This window comes from Neovison vison, chromosome 1 (genome assembly GCF_020171115.1).
Source record: "Neovison vison isolate M4711 chromosome 1, ASM_NN_V1, whole genome shotgun sequence".
NCBI classification, from domain to species: domain Eukaryota; kingdom Metazoa; phylum Chordata; class Mammalia; order Carnivora; family Mustelidae; genus Neogale; species Neogale vison.
The window spans coordinates 56,529,085-56,545,776 of record NC_058091.1 but is presented as its reverse complement, the minus strand read 5'-3'; the positions used below and the strand labels follow the sequence as shown (position 1 = coordinate 56,545,776).

Genomic DNA, 16,692 nt, shown 5'->3' with positions numbered 1-16,692 from the left:
CTTCAGCAGTCCAGGTAGGAATCCAGTCCAATCGAGGTGTCCGGTGAACAGGTTATTCCATAAGGTAGCCGAAGCTGAGTCTTGATGCCAGTATCAGCCGAGGTTTGTTTGAAGCGAACGTCCTGGGACACGTTTGGGATCTGGCTTTTCTTAAGTGCTATCGGGATTTGGAGCTTAGAACAAAATTCAGAGAACAATTAACTTTATTTCCCCGTTGAAAGGAGAACAGAGCTTCTTCGACTTGTTTAGAAGTAAAATATGAAACATGATTATCGGGGTCCTGTAGAAAAACGAGATGGAGCTTTCCTAAAATGGAGTCCCTTCAGCTTCCGTACTTCACCAGCTCCGTGAATGTGAAGGAAACTTAAACTTCCTTTGAGGAACTCAGTGAGTGGGAGAAAAACTTGTCACTCAAGTTGACTGTTGCCCCAGCTCACATACAGGACATGATAGGAAAGAAGAGGGCAGCGGAGCTCTTCTCTCATGCAGCTGACTCTCCTGCAGTCCTAATCAGAGTAGACTCAGCTTCTCTATTCTGCTTAGTCTTTTGGGCATTTCTCTTCTGAAGAAAATTTTTTCTGTTTCCTCTGATTCACAGTTATCTTTCCTTCATTACATTCTCTTGAGATGCTATTTATTTTCTTTCATTCTTTTTTTTTTTCTTAAGATTTATTTATGTGAAAGAGAGCATGCATGCATATTGGGGGAGAAGTGGAGGGAGGGGCAGAGGGAGAAATCCTAAGAAGACTCCCCACAGAGTCTGGAGCCTTACAGGGGACTCTATCTCTCGACCCTGAGATCATGACCTGAGCGGAAATCAAGAGTCTGATGCTTAACCGACCAAACCACCCAGGCGCCCATATCCTTTCTCTAAATAAAACCTTAATTTAAAAAATCCATTTCAAGTTACTTCAGAAACTTAGTCACAAAATGAACACTTGATTTTCTTGCATAAGTACTTTAAGACTCCTACAGGGTCTATGTAATTGAATCATGGCATTGTATGTACCAGCAGCTCACCTGGTCTCACTAATAATAAATAGCTCTGTGTGCACAGGACATAAAAAGAATCAAAGCAGGCTCTGGGCCTTAGTAAGTCTTGGTCCTTTAAGGGCACTTTCAGTAAAATATCAAAACTGTCATTGTGACTCAGAGATATCATAAAAAGTACTTGTGACAAAAGTGAAAACATACTTTAGTCAGTTACTGAATATATACTATAATAGACCCCTTTTGGAGCACCTGGGTGGCTCAGTGGGTTAGGGCTTCTGCCTTCGGCTCAGGTCATGATCCCAGGGTCCTGGGATCGAGCCCGGCATCGGGCTCTCTGCCCAGCAGGGAGCCTGCTTCCTCCTCTCTGCCTGCCTCTCTGCCTACTTGTGATCTCTCTCTGTCAAATAAATAAATAAAATCTTGAAAAAAAAATTAAAAATATAATAGTCCCCTCTTATTTGGGGGATATGTTCCAAGATACCCTCTTCCTAAAACCACAGATAGTTCTAAACCTAATATATACTATGTTTTCTCCTAGATCTACATACCTATGATAAATTTTAATTTATAAATAAAATTTATAAATAAAAGATTAACTGCAGTAACTGATAATGACACATAATAATTATAACAATATTGTGCTATGGTGAGTGCTGTGAAATGTGTAAACCTGGCGATTCACAGACCTGTACCCTGGGGCTAAAAATACAGTATATGTTTATAAAAAAATTAAAAAATTATAAGAATAACCTATAATAAAATTTTCGTGAATGTGTTCTCTCTCTCTCTTTTTCAAAATATCTTACTATACTGTACTTAGCCTTCTTTCTGTGATGATTTGAGGTGATAAAATGCCTACGTGATGAGATGAAGTGAGGTGAATGATGTCGGCACTGTGACAAATTGTTAGGCTGCTATTGACCTCCTGATAATATGTCAGGAGGATTGTATGCTTCTGAACAAAGACTGACCATGGATCAGGAGGGGCCGCTATACATGCAAAAGAAATATCAGTAACCATGACTCATATAAAAATACAAAAAATATAAAAATAATCAATAATATGCTATTGGGAAGATTTGGATATAAATCAGAGACAATAACAGGAATTAAAAAGAACTGTATCTAGATGAAACATATCTATTATATAGATATGAAAAATTTAGAGGATGAAATCTAGCTTGGAGTAATAAAATATCAATTGTATTTTAGCTACTAGAGAATTAGAAATAAGGCAATGTTTGAAAGGATTTACTGCTCCAAGATACTGTCTGGAGCTTGTGATGTATCTGCCCTTGAAAGTAGTGACACAATGGACTGATGGAGAAGAGATGACATTCTAAATGGAAGGTAATATTCTTTCTTTCATTAAAACATATTTATTTGCCTTCTATGTTGGTTCCATGTGAGAGTCATGGATTAAAACACACACATATAAAAGGCGCAGAAGCATGCGCCTGTGCACACACACACAGACACACACACACACACACAAACACACACTCTCGCATTCTTTTTTCTCTGTCTTTAAACTCTATTCTTCAATAGCAGCCAGAATACTCCTTGTAGAAAGCAAGTCAGGTGAAACACAAATTCAATGATGTCTCTACTGTACTTGAAACCTTCCTCCAAAACAAATCAAACAGTTATATGGACATTAATGAAGACACAATGAGAGGCTGGGACAGAAGCTCTGTCCTCATTCGGCAGACTTATATAAGAAATTAATAACAGAAAATTTTGGTGCAGAAACAAGGACCAGGGACTAAATGAATGCCTGTCTGGAGAGCTTATATTGCAAAGGTACAGGGGCAGGGAGGCACTAAAATTCTTTAAGTGGTTTAATTGTGGGTTTTTTAAAAAAGATTTATTCAATACCCATCCATTGGCCACCACTGTGTGTTTTTGATACCTATTTGTCCCTTGATGACTAAATCTGAAAACACTGAAAGTCAGCTTGGTCCCTTCTCTTGAGGAGCCATGGGCTATTTGGGTGATCTTGGCAGCTGTGTATATGTTACTCTAGTGCAAAAAGAAATTAGAGCAATGTTGTATGATTTGGAGACAGGGACAAGAATTCAGGTGTAAAATGATAAAACCTCAGTCTAGAGGGGTGACTGAGAGATGGAAAAGGCAAGTCAAGGGCTCCTGGGTGGCTCAATCAGTGAAGCATCTGACTCTTGATTTCGGCTCAGATCATGATCTCAGGGTTAGGGAAAGAGCCCCCCCATTGAGCTCTGTGCTGGGCATGGAGCCTGCTTAAGATTCTCTCTCTTTCCCTCTCTGACCCTCCCCAATCTCTCTTTAAAAAAATTAAATTAAAAAAAAAAGGCAAACCAAATATTACAGACGTGTATGCCAAAAGTACACATCCTTGGTGGCAGAATAAAGAAGAAATCATAAAATATAACTCTATTTAAGCAGCTCCATTTTCATTATTTATTAAAGAGGTAAGCTAATCATTTATTGATTCATTTATTCAGTCATATAAAACCCGATTTGAAATACTTTCAAGTACCAGCTAATCACAAGATCTACCCTCACTATTCATTCTGCAAAAATCAATTTGTTTAGCATTACCACCTTTTGAATTTGTTGAATTAGTAGCATTATTTATATAGTAAGAGAAAGAGACAAAGCTGACTAAAGGGAGATGCAGTATTTTGTGATGGCTTTTACTGTACTTCTATGCCAATTAAAATAAGAAAGTGGTATTCATTTACTCAATTTTTCTCATCTCACTTAAAAAATTATTATTTGGAATGTAAATTTCCCACACTTATTTTGAGGTTGTGGGGAGTCTGGTTTTTTTTAAGGCTTAATTTGATTCTACTTTCTAAAGTTTTCTGAAAGTAGAAGAAAAAAAGAAAAACTCACATTTTCTGAAAATATACTGTCATTTTTATTTATGTAATTCTAAGATAGTGGGATAGATTTTGACCTGCTCTGTGAGAATATAGTTTTATTTTCACAAAGACTAGAGTTTGTATGATTTTAAGGTCTAGCAATATTTACAGTTTGATTTCTGATTTTTTCATAGGTATTAGGGAAAACTTGTGCTTCTATCCATGAAAGAGTAACAGAGCCCAGACTGCCTTTTGGTGTAAACAACTAGAAAACTTGACATAATATATGAAATAACTGTTCAGACGTTGGAAAATGGTGCATGACCTTGATTCCAGGGAAGTGAAGGCAAATAAACAAGGTGAACCCTAAAATCACTCAGGCTTTCTGCCTGGAGGCAATTTCCTTGTTGTTCAGTAAAAGAGAACAGAGAGCTTGGAGATCTTGATAATTAAAGAAGACAGAAATCAAAGTTTAGGAAGGCCAAGGCAGTGAGAATTTGTAGTGTGGTATAAGGGATAGAACTATTCAGAAAATGTCCTAGAAGTTAACATATAGGTTCTCTTAAGCATTTGGCTGAACACAGGTCTGCACCTGTGTGCACGAGTAGGACAAAATTCAAAAATTCAAGTGAAAAAGAGTTACTAGGAAGCTGGAATCTCTGAGCATACACAGATTCAGGAATTGTCTTATTTTCCACAAACCAGAGTGGAGATACCTTGTTGAATACACAAGGGATTAAGTAGAAACCCCAGGGAGTCACACCTTGATAATGAGGCTTAATTATTCCTAGAGTGGAGACTCTTCTAGACTTCTAAAAGGTTAAAAACAATGTTCTAACTGAGTCACAAGCAGTTTAGCTGCCTGCCAGAACAAAGACCAGTACTTCTTCAAGGAAAAACATCCAGCACACTATACCTTATGTACATGATGTCCAGCATCTGGTCAGAATCTTCATTTCCAACCACACCAGTGATAATACTAAATGTAAATGTATGAAATATTTTAATAAAAAGCAGAAGTTTTCAGACTACAGATGAAAACAAGATCTAAATATGTGCTTACAAGAAAATCCTTTTAAATGCAGTGTGATTTGACTTTTTTTGGTATCATGTCAAGTGAAATTTGCTTACCAAACAGATTGAAAATTGGAGAAAGTTTAAACTACTACACTTCAGTAATAAATGATTCTTCAGTAATTTTGGACTAGTAATTTTTCTTCCAACAATTTATGTAATCTTTTAAGTACACTAGAGCAAGTCACAGGCCAATAACAGGTTTGGTTTTCTTAGCAATCATTCTGTTTTTTATGTATATAAAGTCACTCAGACTTTCATAATTATAAAATTCCATAATTCCTCAGATTTTTATGAGTTAATAAGAAAATAATATATAAGAACTTCTGTGGTTAAACATTGCTCTTTCAGAGAAGAAAAATTTATTTTTATTTTTCTGAGGATAATACAGATGAATAAAAATAATAAAATTCAACTGTTTCATTTTTTAACTCTGAAAAAAATAATGTCATCAATTCTCTTTATGAAAGATATTATTCTTGAAAAGCCTCCAAACCCAGTATAGAATGACCTGAAATTCACATCTGAACTCTTAAGATAATCAGGTATATTTGAATGCATGTACTTAAGGTTCCTTTTTTGAAGAATTACTCTTTTTTTTCTCATTATAGTATAAAAACAAGTTCATATTGATATAGAAGGCTTTCTGGGGAAACCCTCTTTAAGGCATATGGACTATCCCTGTGTTACAGGTCATACGGAAAGGAGAAGTGAGTTGCTGCTGGATTTGCACAGCCTGCAAAGAGAATGAATACGTGCAAGATGAGTTCACCTGTAAAGCCTGTGACTTAGGGTGGTGGCCCAGTGCAGATCTAACAGGTAAGAAGTGCCCTACTTTAGGTCTTGTGCCTGATTGTGGACCTTCTTAATATGACCATTGTTTAAAATATGAATGAGCAACTCTTGTCTTTTTTGATGTTTATTTATACTGTACACGTTTTAATGCTCCTGTCAAAGAACACATAGAAACCTTTATAAGTTTTCAATCATCCATATTGAAAAGCAAGCTCATTTTTAAAATCTAAATAAAAGTGTATTAAATGGGTATTCTGGTGTGCCAGTTGTTTTCTGTTTTTCTTTTTTAAAATTTTATTTGAAGATAGTTCTAGTTACCTGCATTTATGTTTGCAAACATTTCTCGAACATGTGTGAGGCAGTACTTTTTTTGCTTTAAATGTATCTTGCTTTATTACTTTATTTTGCTTAAAACTTATCAGGGAAGAAACATGTAAAAATAATATAAAATTGTTATTAATATAAAAGAGATATTTATAGTGCATAAAGTTCATTAGGAAGATAAGGAGATGAAAGAAATTCCAGAGAAAAACTAGAAGATGAGAAAATGAAAGCCTATAACACATTTGGGGAAAACCACAAAATAAGCATGTGGGGTTGGTTAGTAGACATAAGGACCTAGCAAAGGGCAGAAATGAGACTGGTGGTGAATGATACAAGATTCTTCCTGACCTTTTCCTAAGAATTTGGACTGTGGTTTTAAGCGCAGGAGAACCACTGAAGAATTTAAATAGGCAAATAGCACCTTGGTATTTGTGTCTCAGAAAGATGCTTCTACTAGCTCAGACTAGCAGTCTGAGGAGTATAGTGAGATTGGATGAAAAACAGAAGCTAGAAACTGTTGCATTGGTTCAAATGAGTAATTTCCAAGGGCATGGATGAGGGCAGCAGCAGCAGGAATAGAGGAATATATGAATGCGAGAGATGGTTTATTAGTAAAATCAATGGGCATCATATGGATAGATTATATGAGTTTGTAAATTTCATAAGAGCAATGTTCAAATATGTGAATTTTGTTTTCCACACACATGAGAGATGTTTCACAAATACTTTTCACAAATTTTAAGAGTAATAGGGCCATGGAAACTGTCATCTGAATACATTTTGTCATGTGAGTAATCTCATTCCTCCTTTTAGAAAGGGGAAGCTGAGGCCCAAAGAGGTGTACTTGTGTGCCCAAGGTCATGCAAATAGTTAGAAGCAGAGCCCAGTTCACTGCCTCCCTGGGTATTATTGAAAATCATTACAAAGGGTAACATTTCTTATTGTTTTCTATTTTTTCATCTGTTCCCAAATAAGAATAGCAACTAAGAAATTGTATGACTTATTCAGAACACATCAAAAATGACTGGGTAAGTAGAACCAGGTCACATAATGAAAATTTGACTTATTCAGTGAGAGTACCTTGTAAAATGGTAATCTTTGTTGGAAAAAGTTAATCTAAAATGAGGGTCAGAAAGCTTTTAGAAATTATTCAGTACAAAGACCTTTTTTTTAAAAAAAAAAGAAAAGGAAGTTAGATTAGAATATATTCGAAGATAAAAGCTGTATCTCAATCATATTTTTATTCTGTCATGGAAAACTGGTTTTCAACTTTAATATGCCTAAAAGTTACCCAGATATTACCCATTTGCAGAGATTCCTGTTCACCACTTCTGAGAAGGGACCCTGCAAATTCTGAGGCACCTGGTTCCTGTCTCATCCTATGAGAAACATTATTCTCTGGCTCATAGTCTAGTGCCTTGAACACAATAGCTGTCTAATGAAAGTTCTATTGAGAGAAGTAGAAAGAAGAAGGGACTTACCTAAGTTCATCCAGGTCAATGGATTTGGTTAATAGAGAAGCCACTGCGAGAACTCAGGATTTTTATCGCTAGGTCTAACTTATATCCTTGTTGCATGCAATAGACTGGCTTGGAAAAGCTTTTTCAGCTACTTTTGGACAACAAGACCTCTCTCCCACTCATGCTGTGTCTCTGTTCACATCTTTATCCTCTTTCATAGTGTGTGCTTCCAGCTGGGCCTTTTTATATCAAATAGAGGGTTGACTTACTAGTCAGTCCTCTCTGTTATTTGACTGAGACTACAGCTGCCTGGGAAGAGGCTCAAAGACAAAGAAAGCTAGCTTTTCTCAGGTTGATTTTAGAAATCAGAAGTCCTGGCTTTGAGGTGTAAGAATTTTTCTTTTGTCTACATTTTTTTTGGGCTTCCCCAAATTTTTCCTAAGGCTCCTTTTTTACTTTAATTGGTGCTTATCTCATACCTGGTAAAGAACTTCTGTCCTATTTTAAGACATTAAATTTAAAAAAAAAAGGTTTTTTTTAAAAGATCCAGTATGTTACAATAATGAACTCAAAGTCATATATTTTATTCCCTAGAGATCTCCCATTGTAGGTATATTTTTTGCCCATTAACAAATGAGGATCACCATTGATTGATTTAAGGCTCTTTCAGTTAATAAAGCATAAAAAAAAACTTCCTTCACTATACTTAGATATTTAATGTGATTATTTTCTGAAATATTCAGTCTATCATCCATCTCATGCATAAAAGTCACCTTAGCATCAAATGAGTTGAACCAAGCAACAACTCAGACAGCCTTTTTTTTTTTTTTTAATCATTTCTGATTTTTTATTCAGACAACCCTTTTCTAATAGCAAAATAGGCAAGTGGCTACTTTTGGAGCATATATTTAAATATTGTGCCAATTTATGTTTAGGGTCTTTCAGAGTACAAATCTCTGATTTAGCTTATACTTAGTTTTTTTTTTTTTTTTTTTTTTTTAAAGATTTTTATTTATTTGAGAGAGAGAGAGACAGTGAGAGAGAGCACGAGCAAGGAGAAGGTCAGAGAGCGAAGCAGACTCCCTATGGAGCTGGGAGCCTGATGCGGGACTCGATCCCGGGACTCCAGGATCACGCCCTGAGCCGAAGGCAGTCGTCCAACCAACTGAGCCACCCAGGCGTAGCTTATACTTAGTTTTAATGACACCTCCCATTTCTGGATTCCTTTCAGTCTTACACATGAATGGACAGTGTGGTCTCATTTGCCATTCATTTGGTGCCATGTCAGGCTCAGAGCAAGTGTGCACTACATGGCAATGTGGTGTTGGTGGTTGTCATGGTAGCAGTAGTTGTGAAAAGAGAAAACCCACAAGCAGAGAATACCAAAACCAGTAGAAATACTCGGAGGAGTAATGCATAGCCTTTAAGTAGGTGTTTTGTTTTCACAACGTGGATTTCTCTTTTTTTTTGGACTGAATTTTAGTTAAAACAAGAAATAGTTCTTCTTTAGGAAATGCTGTTTTTTTACTGAATGTAAAGGTTGTTAATAGGCATAAAATTATTTTATGAGATAGTTACTTTCCACACATGCTCCAAAAGCTCTAATATTAATGAATAAATACCTGTTTATAAATGTGTTATTGTTTTCATTAGAATATATTGTTTGTTGGCTATAAAGAAAAAAATGATACATTACTTAGAGGATGCACTTTCTGAAGCTGTTAATAAGTTTCTCACATTTTCTTCTTAGGAAAATGTACATTTTAATTCAGCATTTAAATTTCACACTTTATTTCTTATGATGCATAAACAGGGATCTCTTCTGTCATGGTATAAAATTTGACAGTAGTTTAACAATTCATGAACCAATTATATGTAATCTGGTGCTACTTATTTCTTTTTAAAAATCGAATAGGGTAAGAAGGTTCCTCAGAAAACCAAACTACATTAAATTTTATCATTAAAATATTAAGTTATAGAAATTAATTTTTACTATTTTTCTCAATCCCAACAGTTGCTATGACCTCTTACACTATCTACTTACTTACTTAAATTTCACATTATACACTACCACCTACTTTGTACCAAGCATTTTTTGGAGAAACTGGAAACATGCACGTGAATGAAATAAAGTTTATAACCTGGGAAGGAGCTTCCTATGAAACTAGACAATTTTAAGTCCTACAACAGGAGTGTGTACAAAATTTCATATGAACAACTGAGAAAAAAAAATTATTTCTCCCTGCAAAGAAGAGAGGAGCCTTCATAGAGAAGGTGACATTTAAGTTGAGCACTGACCATGAAACAGAATTTCTCCTTGTACGTAATTGATATTAATGTAATAACACTAAAGAAAGCATTTTGATGATGCTTTATTAGTTATGAAGTATTATTGTAACTGCTATTAAATGTCCGAAGACCTGTGGACTTTATTTCTTTGATTCATATTAAATATGTCTTAACTTAATTGGGAAGAAATCCAGTATTAAAAATAGCTTCTTCCAATGCATTTGCATCTTACAAGTGAACCAATATTTGTTTAAAAAATTAGGACTAACTTCCTATTCCTCAGATCAGAGTTATTACCACTTGTCTTGGATTTTGCTCAGGAATTTGTAGTCTGATAGCTCTGGATTCTTGGGAAATGAACTTGTCTGATAGCTCTGGATTCTCTGGGAAAACTGTAACCACAGATACTGCCAGGTCCCTAAGTTTTAGTATGTAAAACTCACATAAAGTCTTTTAGTTTTGGGTGCTGAGGGTCAGGTAGGGCCAGGACAGTCTTCACCACTGGTTGAAGGTAACTCCCACTCCTTCCAGTTGAACAACTCTTTAAACCTCAAAACAGAACAAAAAAGTACATTACATATTATATTACATATATGGACAATATGGATATTACAGCTAATTCTCTCAAGGAATCAAAGCTAATGCATCTAAAATTTAGAATGTCTTTTAAAAAAAAAGAAGGAAAGGAAATAAGAAAAAGAAGGAGAAAACAAAGCTTGTTTAAAATATAAGTGATCAGTCCCTATCTTTGGCTGATTGTTTTGAGTGTTCCTGGATTATCATTGAAAACCCTGGTTTCCCTGTAGGGAAAGAATCTAGGATCTTCACAAGAAATAAAGCAATCACAGTAGAGTTGTAAGTATATTGTTTTGAGGTGTTGTTGACATAATGCTACTGTTACAGCACAGGATACTTATATCTCCTTCTAACTCAAGCATATTTTTCTTCATTTGCATATAGTACACTGTGTAGTATAGCTAGGCTTGGACAACTCTGATTATCTGTGGAGATGCCTGAGTACCTACCTGTCTTTAACTCTTGGCTACATTAAGGAGACGGATATTCATAATACTCAGTTTAGAGTTTGAAATTCCACTGGTGACAACCAAAACCAGTTTGTTTACTGATGGATTTCAACTGGCGATTAGAGATAGGCTGACTTGGCCATATAACATGAAGGTCATAAAAAGAGTTCACTGGGAACTTTCATCTTGAGCTCTCAATTCAAAGATGAAGTGTGCACTTTGAGAGTAAGGATCTTAGGGCACTTACACTGGGATATCCCTTTGGCCCTTGGTGATTACCTGCACTTCCTCTTACTATATTAAATGTTTTGCCTTTAAGTAAAAAACATTACATGAGTATGTTCTATGAATCTTCTGAGTCCTTTTAAATATCTGAACTTGTGGAATCTTTACATATACAAAAAGTATCATTATTGGAAGTTAGTACGATATATCTAACAATAGCTTGATATAGTTGAATTATTGAGTTAATGATTGCCTAGTAAAACAGATTTAGGCAAATACTTATTCCTAGTAAGGTGAACACTAAAGACAAACTCAAATTTATGTAGTTTTAAATCAGTAAAGAAGAATGAATAAGAAAGCATACAGAGGGAAGTATGATATATGTAAGAATCTTCTTCAGATGATCTTGCACAGACCATTGTATAATCATCAGCTTGCTATAAACTTCAGTTAACAGTCAGCTTCCACGAGGGCTTCAGCTTCTGGAGGATCTCAGCAGAACCTCACTTTAAAATCACTAAAGGGAATAACCTGCAACAATATTAAGTTTTCTTTTAATTTGTCCAGAGGGTTGGGAATGAAGACAGGCTTGTGTAATTTAAATTCATGAATAAATGTTCTACTGAAAATGTTCCCATATCACTAGATTGACCAATTGGAATGTGCTAAGATCATAAAATCTAATCATATTTTAGCCTTTGTAAGTATAGTGGCTTTTCAACAGAATGCTTCAACCCATCTGCAAAATAAACACACTGTTTAGACTAATACATATTCATAAACCATAGAGGGAGAAAACTGTATACAGCTACTCTGGAGTAACTCAAAGGTTCTTTTGCAATTGTTTCAGTTAATGCCTCCACCTTTACAATTTGTCCTAATTGATTTAATTACAAATGAAGCATGAACTGGCCACATCTGCTGTCCTGGAAATGTTTCCCCAATAGTGTTTAATTTTGTGGCCAGTTTGTCCCTACTTGAAATGAATTTTTTCATTTGTTCCATCAGGATTTTATCCAATCCCTGGTAGATTTTCTTTCTTTCTTTTTTTTTTTTTTGCACTCTCAGATGGCCATAATGGTTTTGTCAGATATTATCTTCATGAATCTTAGAACACAATCATGAAATATCTAGAATTTCTTTTAAGAACTTCTTTTCTGGTCACATTTTATGTATCTATAATTGAATACTTGAACTTCTTCATGGATTTGTTACTATCATAAATTGTTTTATATGAGATGCTTTTATCAGGGTTTTTAGTCAGAGCACTCTGCTTAGCATGATAATCTCTAAAATATTTCTATTGTATTTCTAAGTATTTTATAGTATCTATAACTTTTACAGTACCTTTTTTTTACTGTGAACCTACCACAATGAGCAGTGGCTCTTTGATATGGGCTATGTTGTTGAATTAATACACCTAGATTATGGTGTATCATTTTCATATTTACACACAAAAAAAGATTTACGATAATTTAGGTACATATGATAATCTATATGTTTATCTGCTCCGTTCCAATACATCTTCTTATTTCTTTTGTCCATAGGAATTCTGGGTCTAACAATATTCCTTAATTTTTTTAAATTATACATAGTATAGATATTTTCATGACTAGAACAGCTATAATTTAATCATCTGTAGGGAACCATAGTACATTTTGTCTAGAAGTTAATCCTACCTATTAAAATTGTGGGTCTTGTGTCACAGAGAATAATGTATCCTTCTAATAATAATCTCAAAGTACAAGTTGTGGGTTGGGGCATAAGATTGTTAACGATTTTCATCATTTCTTCAGTTTTATTAAGCCAATTATCTGATGTTCTATTAATAGTGAGATTATTGGTAGACATTAAGACACTTATATCAACAAAAAAGATTTAATTTTAATTTAATTTTAAAAAGAGGTATTGCCTCCCTTGGGATTTCAGGGGAAGAACAAGGAGTTCTTGGGTACCAGCCTTTGCCATGGAGTTAAATCACCGGACAGATTTCAAGTAGTAGTCTGGAATTTTAGCTAATGTGGGACATTGGTTCTTTAAATGACACTTCTGTTTAGTATCTATAGGTTTCCTTTTGTATAGGTTCCCAGGTCATAGAGAATAGAGGCCCCTTTAGAAAGATCCACAATAATACTGATTTCTAGCATATTTACTTTTTTTTTCCAATTTATTTATTTTCAGAAAAACAGTATTCATTATTTTTTCACCACACCCAGTGCTCCATGCAAGCTGTGCCCTCTATAATACCCACCACCTGGTACCCCAACCTCCCACCCCCCTGCCACTTCAAACCCCTCAGATTGTTTTTCAGAGTCCATAGTCTCTCATGGTTCATCTCCCCTTCCAATTTACCCAAAAGCACATACCCTCCCCAATGTCCATAACCCTACCCCCCTTCTCCCGACCCCCCTCCCCCCAGCAACCCACAGTTTGTATCCATGAAACAAGATGGGATAGGGAGGGAGACAAACCATAAGTGACTCTTAATCTCACGAAGCATATTTACTTTTTAAGTCTCTCCAGAAACATCTAGTCACATATTGGATATTTTCTAAGTTAGTAATTTTACATTTTAATATTTTCTTCTCTTTGGTTCCCCTAATTCAAGTCTGAGCCCACTTACAGAAAGAGAAGGTATAGTTTTTCTTGTCAGGTGTTGAGTCTACCTCAGAATTGTTTGAAGATGTCATAAAGTCTATGTTTTATCTTTATTTAGTTTATAATTTTGCATCTTTGTTTAAAGAAAAACTTTCAAAACTGCCTTATGTAATGCATTTTGTGTTTTTACACTTTACACCACTAGGTTATTTAAATCTTCTCTTTTCTAATCTGCTGCTTTTATTCCATGAAGCTAACAATTAATTAAATTAATTGGTGCATATCTGTGGTATAGGACTATAAGTATCTAATAAAAATCCTGAATTCTACAGAAAATATTTTGCTTGTATCTCTGAAGTTTAGGAAAATTATTAATTATAGCTCTTAATTTGGCTGTAGACCAGGGTTTTAATTCAACTTCCATAGATCTGATTTGTGTTCTAAAAATATAAAATGTGGCATTCTTTTCTAATGAAAACTCTAAGGACAGACTAGCTCACTTACAAAACCAGGTAAAGTTGCATAGAAAAAAAGAATGAAAAGAAGGCTAGCTTTCAGAATATAAAGGCCTTGACAAAGACTATATTGGAATTTGAATTTTATTTAGCAAGCCCAATATGCCAATTAAAAAAAGCTTAGTATTGACTATTCAATATTTTATCTCATTTATCTCTTAAATATTTTAAGTCATTGAATATGTTCTATCAAAAGCCCCCTGTAATAGTTCCTGTTATTCTAAATTATGTGTCTAGCTAATCACTTTTCTAAACTTTTTCAAGGAAATGAGAAGATTTAGGATTAAAGTGTGACTTTTTAGGGGAAGCAGAAGTTCTCCCAGGAAGATTGAGACTTTGAATAGATAAACCCCTGACACAAGAGAAAGGGGCCACTGTGATCAGTCAAGACCGTGTGCTTGTGAATGGCTGGAGCTCATTTATTGCCTTGAGTCTGTTCCTATTTGGGTGATTATCAGAAGAAAGGGTTGACACTGACTGACTGGCTTATAGAAATCATGTTCGTTGAGGGGAGCTGTTGTTGATTGAACAGGAGTAAAAGGTTCTGATGGTTCCTGTTCCCATGGCTGTAGAACAATGAGTCTTTTTATTAAAGTTAGGGATATATTTTTATTCTCACAATTTGGGAAAGACTGGCCCCAGCCCAAACACAAGTATCTCCGATGGGGTTGTCTCCAGGACTGGACAAATTTCTCTCTCTCCATAAAATACAAAACAGTCTTTATTCTCTGAGGGAAAAGATGAGCCAACTATTTAGGAACATCTCTCCTTTTAAGAGATGGGTGACAGGGGCATTCATCCTTCCTTGGTATGTCTAGTAGAAGCTGATAACACAAGTGCCCCAGATGCCACAGATGGATCATACATAACTCAAGGGGTGAGACAAAGCAAGTAACATGTAATAAATAGGGAAAATGCAGATTCTTCTAAAGAATTCAAATAAAATATATGTTTAAAACACTCTGTTGGCCAAAATAGTACTTGTCTATGAGTTAGACTTACCTCTGGACAATAGCTATGTGAAAATAAAAATTTTGTTAGTGTATTTCTTACTAACTTATTCTGTCACATCATCACTAATTTAACCTTCCCAGGAAACAGTTTAGTTTCCTTTTTCTCTTTTTTTGAAAGTGTAGAACGAAGTTCCACCCACAGAGTGGCACCCATTTATAAAGCTGGTGTTGGGAGAAAAGATTATTTTTGTAGGCTCAAGTGTGTCACATTAGTCTTGTGATGAGATCTGGTTTGGGAATACAATTGTCTTGACAAGATAATGGTATACATTTATTAGCGTAATAATGAGGCATTTCAAAAAATAATTAAAATAACACAAAATGTGGAAGATGTACACCTAGATATGCCTCTGGTAACTAGTAAGCAGTGTTATTACTGATCAGCAGAAATCTTGGATTTTAAAACTTTTTTTCTTCGGGCTCTAGGGTGACCCAGTTGATTAAGCATCTGAATCTTGATCTCAGCTCAGGTCTTGATCTCAGGGTTGTGGGTTCAAGGCCCCCATTTGGCTCCATGCTGGGTATGAAGCCTACTTGAAAAGAAAAAGTTAAAAAAATTAAAACTATTTTTCTCATTACAGGCTGTGAACCTATTCCTGTGCGCTATCTTGAGTGGAGCAACATAGAATCCATTATAGCCATCGCCTTTTCCTGCCTGGGCATACTTGTCACCTTGTTTGTTACCCTCATCTTTGTGCTGTACCGGGACACACCAGTGGTCAAATCCTCCAGTCGGGAGCTCTGCTACATTATTCTAGCTGGCATCTTCCTCGGTTATGTGTGCCCTTTTACCCTCATTGCCAAGCCTACCACCACATCCTGCTACCTCCAGCGCCTTCTGGTTGGCCTCTCCTCTGCCATGTGCTATTCTGCTTTAGTGACCAAAACCAACCGAATTGCACGTATCCTAGCTGGCAGCAAGAAGAAAATCTGTACCCGGAAGCCCAGGTTCATGAGTGCCTGGGCCCAGGTGATCATCGCCTCAATCCTGATTAGTGTGCAGCTAACGCTGGTGGTAACCTTAATCATCATGGAGCCCCCCATGCCCATCCTGTCCTACCCAAGTATCAAGGAAGTCTACCTTATCTGCAATACCAGCAACCTGGGTGTGGTGGCCCCTCTGGGCTACAATGGACTCCTCATCATGAGCTGTACCTATTATGCCTTCAAGACCCGCAATGTGCCCGCCAACTTCAATGAGGCCAAATATATTGCCTTCACCATGTACACCACCTGCATCATCTGGCTGGCTTTTGTGCCCATTTACTTTGGGAGCAACTACAAGATCATTACCACCTGCTTTGCAGTGAGCCTCAGTGTAACAGTGGCCCTGGGGTGCATGTTCACTCCCAAGATGTACATCATTATTGCCAAGCCTGAGAGGAACGTCCGCAGTGCCTTCACCACCTCTGACGTAGTCCGCATGCATGTTGGCGATGGCAAGCTGCCCTGCCGCTCCAACACTTTCCTCAACATTTTCCGAAGAAAGAAGCCAGGGGCAGGGAATGCCAAGTGAGTTATCTGACCCAGCTTTA

The 16,692-nt window shown here is 36.1% G+C and overlaps 1 protein-coding gene across 4 annotated transcripts in view; it reads left to right on the top strand.

The window, feature by feature from the left end:
* GRM1 (glutamate metabotropic receptor 1) overlaps positions 1 to 16,692 on the top strand; it is a 427,511-nt gene that overhangs the window by 370,728 nt on the left and 40,091 nt on the right. For all 4 annotated transcript variants that reach the window (XM_044247123.1, XM_044247125.1, XM_044247126.1 and 1 more), the window contains exons 6-7: positions 5,606 to 5,732; positions 15,739 to 16,669. In XM_044247123.1, coding sequence (XP_044103058.1) covers positions 5,606 to 5,732; positions 15,739 to 16,669 — 1,058 coding nt within the window. The remainder of the gene's footprint in view (positions 1 to 5,605; positions 5,733 to 15,738; positions 16,670 to 16,692) is intronic.